The 16,286-nt window shown below is 37.8% G+C and overlaps 1 protein-coding gene across 1 annotated transcript in view; it reads right to left on the bottom strand.

Moving 5' to 3' along the window:
* FCHO2 (FCH and mu domain containing endocytic adaptor 2) overlaps nt 1-16,286 on the bottom strand; it is a 148,351-nt gene that overhangs the window by 3,157 nt on the left and 128,908 nt on the right. The window contains exons 20-24 of the mRNA XM_049865445.1: nt 15,087-15,198; nt 8,160-8,315; nt 7,681-7,813; nt 3,920-4,119; nt 3,127-3,191 (exon numbers count right to left, since the gene is read on the bottom strand). Of these exons, the coding sequence (XP_049721402.1) occupies nt 3,127-3,191; nt 3,920-4,119; nt 7,681-7,813; nt 8,160-8,315; nt 15,087-15,198 (666 nt within the window). The remainder of the gene's footprint in view (nt 1-3,126; nt 3,192-3,919; nt 4,120-7,680; nt 7,814-8,159; nt 8,316-15,086; nt 15,199-16,286) is intronic.

The following is a 16,286-nucleotide window of genomic DNA, read 5'->3' as shown; positions in this document are numbered from 1 at the left end:
CCTTTTGACTTAATACAAATCTTCCGAAATGTTTGTTACTGAGACGCCTATGCTACAAGCATATTAAAGTAAGCCAAAATAGAGGTCAGTCAGTCACTGAGGACAGCTCAGAGGGAAATCCTTGGAGAGATATGGGTGGGATAAAGTAAGAAGAAAATGACTGCAGGATACCTGTATCACGGAAGTGGGAGAGAGGTAAAGAAGGAAAGTAGCTAGGATTGGGAAGGGCTGTATTAAAATTAGTACATTCTATTCGCTTTTCTTTAAAAAAATTTACTAGTCTAACATCATGCCAAATAGATATTTCTGAGGTGCTTTCTTTTTGGTATAACCATTTATTCAACTTCCTTCAGTCTAACAGTGTGACAGAAACAGTAATAATTATACTTAGTGAGATAAGTGCTATAAAGGAGGCCTCGGGAGCTACGGGTGCACAAGCACCTATTCCTGCCAGAATTTACAGATGGTGGTAGTGATGATACATTACATGCAGAGGTAACCATGGGTACAGAGATGGGACACCTGAGAGGGCAGGATGGGTTTAGGAAACCGCAGATACACCAGAATCGCTAGAGAACAGGCTACAAGTGGAAGCAGAGTGGCAGAAGACGTGACTACAGTGGTAACAAGAACCAGGCTCTAGATAACTTTACATGTCAAGGCAAGGAATTTAGGATGTAATGACAAACGTAAGGATGACAAGAACATTTCAGGTTAGTGCCTTAAAAGGGGAGAGGGAAACAAGACGCAAGGTAGGGAGACCAACTGAAAGTTAATAAATAGTCTAGAACTCTAGGTGACAGAAAACTGAGATGTGAACTGGGTCTAAGAGGAAACAAAGAAGGGAATGCATTTGAAAGATACTGTAGTGAGGAGCTGGAATCAAAAGGTGAGAAAGGAGGAGGAGTCTAAGAAGGTTCCCAGGTTTCTGGTTAGGGCAAGTAGATGGAACTGCTGAGTAAAGTGATGCTCTGTGACTCCTTGAACAGGAGTTTAACACTACAGAGAGAAATCTGGAAGGTGTCACAACACTGATCCTGCCTACACTATTGTGTCTGGTGGTGTAGATCAGTACGGGAGATGAACTGCTGCTTAATTTTTAACCATTGTCCAAGCCCTCCTAAAATTTTACAATTCTTAATGTGCAACTCAAATCTGTGAAAGCTCTACCACAGGCCAAGAGTAGCCACCTTAGCAACCCTTAAACTTTAGAATTATTTCCCGTCCTTCTTCTGGGCATAAAGCCAAAAATATAAATGTTTATATTTTATACTATTCTAATTTGAACCTTTTTATAGGCATGACTAATACAAAATCAGAACCACATATAAGGTTTTTCCATTTCCTCTTATAGACCCTCAAATACCTGAATAACAGATTAAAATATCTTGCTAAGAAAATGTGTATCTTATTTTTCAGAGAACAAATTCCCTTCTTGGTAAGTATTTACAACAGTATAGTTTCATTAAATCAGAGGAAATTACATCCTTTTTTTTCCTTGCTAACTGGGTGTAAGCCCTCAAATCAAGTAGGATTTCTGGTTTACTCCTAGTTTAAACTAGGAATTTTAGCCCTTCTAAAAATTTAAAAGTCATACAGCTAGGGTAAAATTCAGTGCAGCTGGCTACCTGAAAAGAGGCAATCTTTAAGTACCAAACAACAACAAGAAAACTGCAGATTAGCTCAATTATTTCACTCAATGATTGGCTCTCTAGGAAAAAAAAGACCAATTCTGCGTGGCAGTGCATGTGAACAGACAACAGGTGTTCACTGTCCTTTATACACAAACACCTACAAAGAAAACTGCTGACATGTTTTATGTTTTGATTACATTGTACTTGAAGTGTTTAAAAAGAAAAAGCTGAGGAAAACTTGAAGAATCAAAAAGCCTAGTCAACAAGAAGTTACTGGTATTCAAAAGAGGGTAGGGGAATTCTCCTTTGATTATGAAAAAATGAGACTATCTAATGGTTGTTCTGGGAACTATATCCCAATTATAAGTTGAGTTGGTAGGGGAGATACCAGGAGTGATCAGCTAGCACTTTTCTTTTTCACTGTGAACACCAACAGGGACAGACTTAGTGGGGAAAGGCAATTAGCTTGTTTCTCCTTAAATAATCATCACAGAATTGAAAGCTGCTGATGGCTAGTTTTAATGGGGGGCGGGGGGAGGAAGGACCCCTTTAAAGTGTTAAAAAGCAAAGTTGTCACTTTGAGGACTAAGGTGTGCCTGATCCAAGCCATGGTGTTTTTAATCACCTCATATGCATGTGAAAGCTGGACAATGAATAAGGAAGACCGAAGAAAAACTGATGCCTTTGAATTATGGTGCTGGTGAAGAATATTGAATATATACCATGGACTGCCAGAAGAATGAACAAATTTGTCTTTGAAGAAGTATAGCCAGAACACTCCTTAGAAGCAAGGATGGTGGGACTTTGTCTCATGTACTTTGGACATGTTATCAGGAGAAACCCGTCCCCGGAAAAGGACATCATGCTTGGTTAAGTAGTGCGGGTCAGTGAAAAAGAGGAAGACCCTCAACAAGATGGATTGACACAGCAGCTGCAACAATGGGCTCAAACATAGTAACGACTGTGAGGGTGGCACAAAACTGGGCAGTGTTTTGTTCTGGTGTATGTAGAGTCGGTATGAGTGGGAATCGAGTCAACAGCATCTAACAACAACAATGAAAGGAGCAGGAAAGGTTCTCTTAGGACGATGGAGTAGGCAAGGGGGCTTTCTAAGGCCTGGAAGCTCCTGTATGATTTCCGGGAGGCCAGGAGGACCCCATTAACAGAATGAACTAAACTGATTTAGCACACTTTAATAGGTATTTTCTTTTAATGTTGCTTTGTAAACACAGAATCATTTACATAATATTTATAAAGTTGCAGGAAAACTAACTTTTTTTTTTTTAAGCAGAGACAACATATTCAATCTAGAGAGAAAAAAATATGTTCTGAATCGCAGCTGGTTCACTCTTATTTAAGGAATTAACTTCCACCTAGTGGCCAACTCCAGAACTAATCAAAAGGCATGAAATTCCAAAAGGAAACTTTCAATAAACATGCCTAAAAAAATCTATTTGCAGTGATATAAACAAAAAAGCATGCACGTACTTACCTCCATTTTCTGATTTTTCTGAAATACCAGATAATTTCCAAAAAGCTTTCATTTGTTCTGCATTCCTGTAATAAAATATCTTTAAATGTGTAGTATAGTATCTTACACACAGATGAGCATTCAATAAAGGAATTAATTTTAAAATTTCCACTAGAACTGTAGTGCTAAATTTACTTTAGTTTCACATGGTGAAAATGTGGCTACAATATAGTATAAATATAATGCTCCATGTTTCTTGATTAATGGAAGTTTACCATTAATTTACCATTAAGAAATTATGTAATACCTCTCATTTCTACTGGTCAGAAAAATGAAAACTAAATGTGTTTAGGTGGCTCAGTACCTCCATTATCAAGGGAAACAAACTGTTATTATTAAATAGTGAAGCAAATGTAAGAGTGATTAGAGTCTATACTACTAATAATAGAGACGACAAGAAAAGTGATTAAGGGATTGGAGTAACTAATACTATTGAACACCTAATCATAATATTTAATCCTGTAAAATAAGTGTTATTTTTTTTTTAATGGAAAAAAAAAATGAAGCTTACAGAGGTTAACAATTTACCTGAGAGCAAAGTTAGTACGGTGGTGACAGCAAAGCTACTTTTATTTTGGATTGAGGTTACTATAGCTTAACTAGTAAAACAAACGGCATCTTCTACAGCAATGGTTTGTATGACTAATTGCACTAAAACTTTTCAAACTTACAAACCAACTTTCAGAAGTTTGGTTCTAAAAGTTGGGAATTGCAACAGAAATTTGGCAGGAATTCAGAAATATACTTTATTTACCATATTGCAGGAGGAAGGGACTGCATGTTTGTGACTCCTCCATCCACTGGTACCACTACCTGTATGTTGGAAAGCACACTTGGTGCCACCATAGCTTCTGGGTTGTACTTGTAATCCACTCTGAGATCTGTGGTGCCAGCACTACATTTCCAGTACGTTGCAAGGTTCAGAGGAGTGGACTGAATACCATTTGATGATACCTTTACATAGGAAAAACACACAAACAAACCATTATCCTTGGCTTGAAAAGTAAACAAGTCATGTTAACGACATGGATACTTGAACATAAGGGTTCACGGAATCAAAACTATCTAATGAGGGGGCTGTCTGTTGCTAGGTAGAATAAAGCAGACTCATATCAAAGGAGTAAGGATGGCTCTCAAAGTGTAGAACTGGGATTACCTACATAAAAATTTTAGTAGTGTTTGTTAAAAACATCCATTCCCCTGGCTCTGACTACAGAGAATCTGACTCAACTGCGTGGGGACAGGGTCCAGAAATAAGCATGTCATCAGATGATTTTTATTTATATATGTAAAGTTTGAGAATCTCTCTACAAAGAATTCTATGATTCTTTATGAGTTTTATGAATTCAGATTCAAAATGGTGAGAAAAAACAAAGGGTCACTATGAAGTTCCTCAAGCCTGGAGTTAGAATGTTTCTAACTTCGAATGTTTAACTTTAATCACATGACCCTCAGTAAGTGGTACAATTCTTTCAAAGCTTTCAGCAGTTTTGATCAAATGGCTTCTTCTCATTGAGATTACTCTGACCACCCTGTTTAAATTTACATTGAAAATTGCATTTTCAATCTTCCTTACCTTACCCTACATTTTTCCTTTTCTCCATACCACTTATTTTCTAACAAACAATTATTTACTTCTTATATTTTCTGACTCCCCACCACAGTCCTGGAAATGATCAAGCACTGAATAAATAAATATCTGTTGAATGAACAAATTGATACTAGGAATAAACTTTAAGCCAACTTAAGTGGCAGCACTTTTTTACTTTTTAAGTGTTTATCTCCTAGAAACATAAACCATTTTAATACAATTTCTCTATTAAAAATTCAAATATGTTCTTCTTGTTAGCTGCCATAAAGTCAACTCCAACTCATAGTGACTTGACATACAAGAGAACGAAACGTTGCCTGGTCCTGCAACATCCTCACAATCACCAGTATGTTTGAGTCCCTGGTTGTAACTACTGTTCCAATCAATCTCATCATGGGTCTCCCACACCCTCACTGGCCTTTACCAAACATGATGTTCTCTTCTAGCAGTTAATCCCTCCTGATGACATGTCCAAAGCAAGTGAGTCCGACAATGTTCTGCTGTGATCCATTTCACTGGCTCATCATCAGAAGTATATTGCCAGGCCTTTCTTCCTAGTCTTCCCTAGTTTGGAAGCTCCACTGAAAACCTGTTTGGTATTTGGATAACCCTGCTGGTATCCAAAATACCAGTGGAATAGCTTCTATCATCATAGCAACAGATAAGCCACCACAGTATGATAAACTGACAGGTAGTGGTCAAACAATATAGAAGTATATAAAATAGAAATTTTATCCCATGGCAATCTTACTTTCACTGTCATCTGTTACCACTGTTGTATATATCATTCCAGAGTTCTTCGGTATATGCAAACATGGATCCACCTCATTCTTTTCAATGGTTACAATAACTTATATAATCAATCTCCTCCTCCACTGGTGTGTACTTAAATGATTTCTAAACAATGCTACAGCGACTATCCTTTGTATCTTTATCTTTGCCTACTTGTGTGATTTCTGAAGAATAAATTTCTGAGTAGAACTGTTGAATTAAAGGCTAAATCTATTTAACAATGTAAAAGAATTACCTTCTAAGAGGTTCTATTAATTTGTACTCATTAACACAGTGGTCACATCCCTCTTAAAACTAGACAAGGCAATTTTTTTTCATTTTTGTCTATCTAAAATGGGTAACTTGTTTTAATATGCATTGCTGGTCAATACTGACATGAAACATAGTTCCATATATTATCCATTTATTGTGTTATTCACCTTATGTATTGATTTGTAAGCACTCTTTTGGGGTAAGTCCGTTGGTCTATCTTAGGTGTTGCAAATATTTTTCTCTGAGACTGAACTGTTAAAGGGTTTGTTTTAGCCAGATGTTTTATACACACACACACACACACACACACATTTATTTTTGTGTCATATATCTCAATTTCTTCTTGCATGGCTTCTAGGTTTTGTATGGTATTTAGAAAGGTCTTCCACACTTCAAGATTAAAATATATAATAAATACATGTCACACACATATATACATACATACATGTTCACCTATAACTTATTTTAGTACCATTATAGCTTCATTTATTACTATTAAATCTTTTATGCATGGGGATTTTATTTTGGTTAAAAATGTGAGTTAGGGATTCAGTTTAATTCTTCTCAAATGTCTAGCCTGCTGCCCCACCCAACACCATTTACTGAACAATTCACCTTTTCCACATTACCCTGAAATGCTGTTTTGTCATATAAACAATTTTCCATCTATTCTTAGATCTATTTCTGGATACTCTAATCTGCTCCATTCACCTGGTTATCTATTGCTGTGCCAGTTCCAAACTATTTTAAATATTGCTGCCTTATAATATGTACAGAGGAGCCCTGGTGGTGCAGTGGTTAAGTGTTCAGCTGCTAATCAAAAGGTCAGCACTTCGAACCCACTCCATGGGAGAAAGATGTGGCAGTCTGCTTCCGAAAAGATTACAGCCTTGGAAACCCTATGGGGACATATCTACTCTGTACTACAGGTTTGCTGTAAGTCCAAATCAACTCAGTAGCAATGGGTTTAGTTTATAGTAAGTATTCCCATTAGATCGAAATATTACTCCTCATTATTACTTAAAACATTTTCTGACTTATTCTTCCAAGCTTTGTTCTTCCAGAGAACTTAAAAATTACTGTCAAATCTCCAAACACACACATACACACACACACACACCTGTACTGGGTTTCTGATCAGGGTCACATTAAATTTATAGGTTAATTTAGAGACAGCTAACTTTTTTACAACACTGAGTCTTCCTTTCAACAAACGAAGTAACCTTTCTAACTATATTCAAGTCAGTACAAGTTTTGTTATGTTTTGTTCTATTTTTTCTTATTGCAAATATTCTTCTCCATTAGTTTTTCTAACTGGTTATTTTAAAAGCTATTAATTTTTGTATTAATTTTTAAACTGACCACCTTAATTCGCCTATATCAAATAGCTTTTCCAACTGATTCTCTTGTGTTTTCCATGAATACAATATCACCTGTAAATAATAGTTATTCTGTTTCCTTTTTTCCAATACTTACTGATTATTTTATTCTCTTGTCTAATTGCACAGGCTAACACATCCAGAAAAATCTTATATACTAACAGGAATAATGGGTCTCTTTTCAACTCCTAACTTTAATTGATTGCTTTAGGCATTTCAGTATTAAGCCTGATGCTGCTGGTCTTTGAAATAAATACATTTTTTCAGGTTAAGGAAGCATTCATGTATTTATATTTACTCATTATTTTAATCAGGAATACATCATGAATTTAAGTAAGCTGGTTAAAATGTCCCTTAGTTTATTAACAGATTTTCTAACTTAGAAAGATCTTTGCATTCCTGGAATGAACCTCATTTGGCTTTGATATATTATTAATAATCTGCTATATTGTATTTGTTAATATTTTAATTTAGGATTTTTAACAATGATACAAAACTCACCTGATACTTTAATACATCTATATTATAATAAGAAGCAGCTGGGTTTTGCTCTGACAGCTTCTTGAGGTAGACAGTAACAGCCTGCATATTCATCCAAAAATCTTTTGTGCTGGAATCACATTGTGATGGATCACTATAATAGAAGAAAAATTTTTGTCATTTTGTCTTTACCTCTTGTTAATCTGGTGACCTGGGAAAGACTAGTAGAAATTAACTACATGGTGGAATGAAGGAAAAGTCACATCAGGGGATAAAGAACAGAACACAGCAGAAGCTTGCCTGAAAGAAGAGAAGATGAAGAGATGGAAAGGACTGAACAACTACTATCACCAAGATCAAAACAAAGACACAGATAGGCTGCTTAATAATAAGTAATTCTGACATTATCTTCAAAGTAAATATTACTGTTTCAAAGAACGAAGCAATTTCTTAAAAAAGAAGTTTATCCTTCAAAATACTCTAATTAAAAGCACACAAACCTGAACACAAGTTGTGCATTTGGAAGAATTTGCTCTAGTCTGCTGATATTTTTCACCCTGAAGCACAGCACAGCTGGAGACGGATTGCTAGTGAAGACTTTAATAATCCCACTCGGAAATGATATTGTCACATCACCAGTGATCTTCACAATACACCTGAAATTGAGGATTTTCAAAGGTGTTTAAATAAAACGCTTTAATCTCCATTCAAAGTCTATTTCACTCTAAAAAGGAATAAAAAAAAAAAAAAAAAGAAAAGAAAACCAAACCCAGTGCCATCGAGTCGATACTGACCCATAGCGACCCTATAGGACAGAGTAAAACCACCCCATAGTGTTTCCAAGGAGCGCCTGGCGGATTTGAACTGCCGACCCTTGAAGTTAGCAGCCATAGCACTTAACCACTACGCCACCAGGGTTTCCAAAAAGGAATATGCATATATATATATATATATATATCTCATACCCTATGTGTGTGGGTACATACACATAGCTTTCCTTCTAAGTGTGCATGAATTACTTTTTCAATTTAATTATAAAAAATGATTGTACATGAGATAGCATAGTGATCTAGCATTATCTTTTACTGAAATTAAACTCCCAACATAAACACAAGGGTGAGACTGTTCCTTTACTTTTCTGGGGTAACATCCCCTGGCTGGCCCCTAAAGACACTGCTGCCCCAGTGACAATCCCTAATTATAGCTAGGTTTCCCTCCCAAATCCTACAAAGCACTAGGCCTGATGATGGTGGCAGATGTCATTCTTGCTCCTCATTACCTCTTCCAACCCTTGTGAAACCCACACCATTGAACTATACGAATTGCTACCCCATCCCCATTGAAGTCATCTTCAACACTTTTCTTTTTCTGAAAATTTTAGCTCTAGGTGGTCAGTCTGTCTACACCACTATTCCTATCATAATTTTTAATGATTTCAGTGTTCAGAGAGATGATCCTTTCAATATCCTGGCCCCCTCATTTTTCCTCCCCTTACCTCCAATGACCTTGTCTTCCAGCCCACCTCAGCCATACTGCATCCCCCTCCATAATTTCAATTTCAGACTTTCTACTCATCTCAAAGAACATTTCAAGATCCATCCTAAAGTACAACACTGTCGTCAGTGAAAGGGTAATATCCATATGCCTACAAGGAAGACCAGTTAATACGACTATTTTTCAAATTTATGCACCAACCACTAAGGCTAAAGATGAAGAAATTGAAGATTTTTATCAGCAGCTGCAGTCTGAAATTGATCAAACATGCAATCAGGATGCATTGATAATTACTGGTGATTAGAATGTGAAAGTTGGAAACAAAGAAGGATCGGTAGTTGGAAAATATGGCCTTGGTGACAGAAACAATGCCGGAGATCGAATAACAGAATTTTGCAAGACCAACGACTTCTCCATTGCAAATATTTTTTTTCACCAACATAAACGGTGACTGTACACACGGACCTCGCCAGATGGAACACACAGGAATACAACTGACTACATCTGTGGAAAGAGACCACGGAAAAGCTCAATAATCATCAGTCAGAACAAGGCCAGGGGCTGACTGTGGAACAGACCATTAATTGCTCATATGCAAGTTCAAGTTAAAACTAAAGAAAATCAGAGCAAGTCCACAGGAGCCAAAATATGACCTTGAGTACATCCCACCTGAATTTAGAGACCATCTCAAGAAAACATCTGACACATTGAACATTAATGACCGAAGACCAGATGAGTTTTGGAATGACCTCAAGAACATCGTACATGAAGAAAGCAAAAGGTTAATGAAAAAACAGGAAGGAAAGAAAAGACCAAGGTGGATGTTAGAGGAGATTCTGAAACTTGCTCTTGAACGCTGAGCAGCTAAAGCAAAAGGAAGAAATGATGAAGCAAAAAAACTGAACAGAAGATTTCAAAGGGCAGCTCCAGAAGACAAAGTATTATAATGACATGTACAAAGAGCTGGAGATAAAAAACCAAAAGGAAAGAACATGCTTGGTGTTTCTCAAGCTGAAAGAACTGAAGAAAAAATTCAAGCCTTGAGTTGCAACAGATAAGGATTCTATGGGGAAAATACTAAATGATGCAGGAAGCATCAAAAGAAGATGGAAGGAATACACAGAGTCACTATACCAAAAAGGATTAGCCGACATTCAACCATTTCAAGAGGTGGCATATGATCAGAAACTAATGGTACTGAAGGAAGAAGTCCAAGCTGCACAGAAGGTATTGGCGAAAAACAAGGCTCCAGGAATTGATGGGATACCAATTAAGATTTTTCAACCAACGGATGCAGCACTAGAAGTGCTCACTTGTCTATGCCAAGAAATTTGGAAGACAGCCACTTGGCCAACCGACTGCAAGAGATCCATATTTATGCCTGTTCCCAAAAAAGGTAATCCACTGAATGCAGAAATTATTGAACAATATCATTAATATCACATGCAAAACCAGCTGCAGCAGTATATCGACAGGGAACTGCCAGAAAATCAGGCCAGATTCAGAAGAGGATGTGGACCCAGGGATATCGTTGCTGATGTCAGATGGATCCTGGCTAAAAGCAGAGAATACCAGAAGGATGTTTACCTGTGTTTTATTGACTATGCAGAGGCATTTGACTGTGTGGATCAAAACAAATGATGGATAACATGGCAAAGAATGGGAATTCCAGAACACTTAATTGTGCTCATGAGGAACCTTTACATAGACCAAGAGGCAGTTGTTCAGACAGAACAAGGGGATACTGAGTGGTTTAAAGTCAAGAAAGGCGTGTGTCAGGGTTGTATCCTTTCACCGTACCTATTCAATCTGTATGCTGAGCAAATACTCTGAGAAGCTGGACTATATGAAGAAGAATGGGGCATCAGGATTGGAGGAAGACTCATTAACAACCTGAAATATGCAGATGACACAACCTTGCTTGCTGAAAGTTAGGAGAGGACTTGAAGCACTTACTAATGAAGATCAAAGACCACAGCCTTCAGTACGGATTGCACCTCAACATAAAGAAAACAAAAATCCTCACAACTGGACCAATAAGCAACATCATGATAAACGGAAAAAAGGTTGAAGTTGTCAAGGATTTCATTTTACTTGGATCCACAATCAACACCCATGGAAGCAGCAGTCAAGAAATCAAAAGATGCATTGTATGGGGCAAATCTGCTGCAAAGGACCTCTTTAAAGTGTTGAAAAGCAAAGATGTCACCTTGAAGACTAAAGTGCACCAGACCCAAGCCATGGTATTTTCAGTTGCATCAAATGCATGTCAAAGCCAGACAATAAATAAGGAAGGCTGAGGAAGAACTGATGCCTTCGAATTGCGCTGCTGGTGAAGAATATTGAATATACCATGGACTTCCAGAAGAAAGAACAAATCTGTCTTGGAAGAAGTACAACCAAAATGTTCCTTAGAAGCAAAGATGGCAAGACTGCGTCTTACATACTTTGGGCATGTTGTCAGGAGGGATCAGTTTCTGGAGAAGTACATCATGCTTGGTAAAGTACAGGGTCAGTGGAAAAGAAGAAAACCCTCAATGAGATGGAATGACACAGTGGCTGCAACAATGGGCTCAAGCATAACAACAACTGTAAGGATGGCGCAGGACTGGGCAGTGTTTCATTCTGTGGTACACAGAGTCGCTATGAGTCAGAACTGACTTGACGGCACCTAACAACAACGACAACTCATCTAACCACCGCTTCCTATTTTTTCAACTGATTTCATCTAGTATCCATCTCTAACAATTCTCCCAGTCCCACCAGAACTTCGACTAATCTTCATTCGCCCCTCCATATCCTCATGTTCCTCCTATCCTTAGATTTCCTAGTCCACCATTATATATACTCCTTTACACATACTCTCACTTGCCCTCTTTCACTTGACTGTGCTCACCTGGCAAAACATAAGCTTGGTTAAATCCAGCTCCCCACATACATCTATACAGCTAAATGTGACTAGTGAAAAACATATAACCATGGTAACTGGTTTCAGTTCATAAGCATATGTATGTGTGTGGATAACGGATACAGACATAGACATATGGATAAAAACCCAACCCAGTGCCGTCGAGTCGATTCCGACTCATAGCAACCCTTTAGGACAGAGTAGAACTGCCCCACAGAGCTTCCAAGACACAGACATGAAAAAAAAATCAAACCCATTGCCATCGAGTTGATTCTGACTCACAGCGGCCCTACAGGACAGAGTAGAACTGCCCCATAGGGTTTCCAAGGAGTGGCTGGTGGATTCAAACTGCCGACCTTTTGGTTAGCAGCTGAGCTCTTAACCACGGTGCCAACAGAGCTCTTGATATAGACATAGACAGATATATATCCACAACCTTCAGTTGGGCCCCCCTAGTGTTACCTGGCAATCTTATTACATTCCCTTGTCTACTTACTCTTCTGCTCTTTTCATACCTTCTCCTTTCTCCTCTAACCTGTAATACTCCCTCTCAGACTCTCAGCTGGTGACTTTACTTTTAATTTCACTCAGGAAACAAAATCAGAAAAGAAATTCCTTACTTGCTTACTACTAAACTCCTAATCTACCTACCTTTATACCATATTCTCTGACTTTCCTCCTGTTTCAAAAGATGGCAATCTGTGCACGCAAGGCCAATCTCACCACTTCTGCACTGGATCTCATCTCCTATAACATGCTGAAGAACTTTGCTCTCTTTCCTACAGCATCAATTTCTCCCCTAAATATTTAATCTTTCCCACCAGCATACAGACATGCTGAAATACATGTATCTATAAGAAAAAAAAAGCTTAAAAAGAATAAAACTGTCCTCTGACTACCATCTCACTCCTGTTACTGCTCCATTTCTCTGCTCCCACTTAGTGCAAAACATCTTGAAGGTTGTCTGTATCTGCTCTCTCCAAATACAGTTGTCTGTATTTCCATCATCTGCTACTCTCGAACTCCTTCCAAGAAGGCTTTCATGTCCACTAATCCACTGAATCTTGCTCTTGTGAAAGTCACCAGTGACTTCTGTATTGCCTATGGTAAATTTTTCTTGACCTGCCAGCAACAATGGATATAGCTTCACAACTTCTTTCTGGAAATGCTATTCACTTAGTTTCTAAGACACTGCTCTATTGGTTCTCTCTTCACTTCTCTTCCTGCTTACTGTCTCAAACTCCTTTGCTTGATCACTTTCATCTTCCTGTTTTCTAAACCCTGGAGGACCCCAGAGTTTAGTTCTCAAACTTCTTGTCCATCTACTCCCTAAGTCCCACAGTTTTAAGTATTATATACAAACTAATGACTAGGAATTTTTTTTTATCTCTAGCCAAGGCCTGTCCCCGGAACTACAGAATCATGTATCCAACTATCAGTGTAACTTCTCCACAAAGATGACTTCATAATACTTCAAATTTAGCATTCTAATCCCTCAGCAAATATTGATAATTCTATATTCAAATTATATTCAGAATCTCACTACTACCTACCACTTCCTCTACCAATACCCTTACCCAAGCCACCATCATCTCTCACCTGGACTTCTACAGTTAACACTCTAACTCTACATATACTACTGTCCCCTCCAGTTTATTCTCCAGGTAGCAGCCAGAGTAAGCTCATCATTCCTCTACTTAAAGCCTCCACTGACTTTCCACCTCACTCAAAATAAATTCAAAACTCCTTATCATGGCCTACACTGCCAGCCTTATCCAGTATCTCTCTGGCTTCATCTTCTACCCCTCTACCCCTTGCTTACTCCTACCCAGTGACACAGGTCTCCTTGCTGTTTCTTGAATATGCCAAGTATGCTTTAAACTCACTGGTTCCCTCTTCCTGGAGTGCTCTTCCCTCAGGTATGTACATTGTTTGCTCCTCTATGTCTTTCAAGCAGCTGCTTAAATTAACCTCATCAAAGAGATCATTCTATCTAAAACAGTAGCCCTCTATCGTTATTTTCTATCCCCTTACACCGCTTTATTTTTCGTCATAGCATATATCAGTATCTGATAAACCAAAAAAACCAAACCTACCTCTTTCAATTCTGACTCACAGAAATCTGATAGAACAGAGCAGAACTGCCCCATAGGGTTTCCAAGGCTGTACTATTCATGCGAGCAGACTGCCATATCTTCCTCCCACGGAGCAGCTTGTGGGTTCGAACAACAAACCTCTCAGATCTATTTCTTTGATGTTCGTATTTTTATGCAAATGACGTGCACCTTCTACATTTGTCAACTACTTCCTCCCCTCATGAAGTATTTTTGAAAGCACCGCTATAGCAATTTTTTTTTGAACATGTTACTGTAAAAAAAAATTAGCATCTGCACTTACAAAAATACCTTAGGGGGGCATGGTTGGCAAACAAATGTAGGAAGTGCACATTATCTGAACAAAAATACAGTATTAGTTTTCCCTCATTATAATGCAAGCTCAGGAGAGAAGAACTTTGTTTTGTTCACTTAAGTATTCCCAGTGCCTATATAAGTCTGACACATAGTAAGCACTTAAATATTTGATGAATGAATGAATGTTGCATGAATAATGTTATATAAGAAAAATAGGGGCGATCACTCACTGAAATATAATTCTCTTTAAAGAAAGTGGCTAAACTAGGTCTGAAAAAGTCTCATATATTAGGCATGCATTCTAGGTCTCCCTTGGAAATGTCACCAATAATGTACGTTACGCCAAGGTTCAAAGTTCCATCTCTACCTAGGCCAGCTGCCATCGTCCTGCTCTACAGGTATGCCAAACAACAAATATGTCATATTGGTCATAAAGCCTGGGCAAGAATGAAGATAAATTGGGGGACTAGGCACCACTACTGCTCATTATAGCAAATATTTTAATTTGGAAGACAATCCCCAAATAACTATATTAGATAGTAAAAAGCAGGTAAACAAGTAACAAAAAACCCTGACACACACACACACACACACTGTATATTTTTCAAACTAACTTGGTGGGATCTGCTCCTTTAAAGTAGGCATTAACAGACTCTGTAAGGGCGATTGCCACAGGTAAAGTGTCCTGATTTCCAAGGCTGACAGGGCTGGGACCTCGTGATACACCTAGAATACAGAAAATTCATTCATTAAATTCTTCAGAAAGACATTAAATATCAAGACAGTAGATTCACAATGTTAGGTTGTCACAAATGACACTATTACTGGTTTCAATGATGCCCAAAATATAAATCTGGAGGTTAAGAAATATAGCAAAAAACAAACTGGAACATAATACAAAGGACAAAAAAAAAATTGGGAAACCATGTCACACTGACTTTTGTTTTTAATGGAATGACACAGAAGGGTTAAGCAACAACGTCAGAAGGAAAAAGCCTTTAACTTGAAGAACTAAAATCACTAAAACATGGCTTTGATAACATTCAAATACTAAATTCTTCCAGGTTCTAACAATTATATACTTCAATGGCAGTAAACTGGAGTTTTGTATTTAAGCTATTTAGAAGAAATGTTTAAATATTTATGTAAATTTGACTCAGTAATTTTTACACACTAGTCATTACAATTCTCTTAGCTTCCTCTTTGTCTAAGGTTTGTATGGTTGCTGTCAGATGCACAGTCGACCCCTGACTCATGGCAACACCATGCACAACAGGATCAGACTGTTGTGATCCATGTGGTTTTCACTGGTTGATTTTTTCGAAGTAGATTGCAAGATCTTTTTTCCGAGTCTTAGTCTGGACGTTCCGCTGAAACCTGTTCAGCATCATAGTAGCAGGCAAGCCTCCAACTGACAGTTGAGTGGTGGCTGTGCAGGAGATGCACTGGACAGGAATTGAACCCGAGTCTCCGGCATGGCAGGCAAGAGTTCTACCACATAATTACTGTAATTCTACCAATAAATACTGCCCCCCATGTAATTATTCATTCTTTTTTAAGGAAAACAATGAATAAACCTAGGTCAACACATATCTCTGAAATTTGAATGTATGCTTTTTACATGAATGCTATACAATGTTCACAGCCATCAGATGTTTTTATTTCAGGTGTGATTATCTATAATGAAAGACTGAGTTACTTTTGAGATAGCAAGAATATTGATTCTGATAAAAATCAGTATCGGCTTTCTGTGCCTCACAACTAAATGTGAGATCCTACAACCAGTAAGAAATGAGACTTTACTAGCATTAGAA

The sequence above is a fragment of the Elephas maximus genome, chromosome 2 (assembly GCF_024166365.1).
Source record: "Elephas maximus indicus isolate mEleMax1 chromosome 2, mEleMax1 primary haplotype, whole genome shotgun sequence".
Lineage (NCBI taxonomy): Eukaryota > Metazoa > Chordata > Mammalia > Proboscidea > Elephantidae > Elephas > Elephas maximus.
This window is presented reverse-complemented; position numbering and strand designations above follow the sequence as displayed.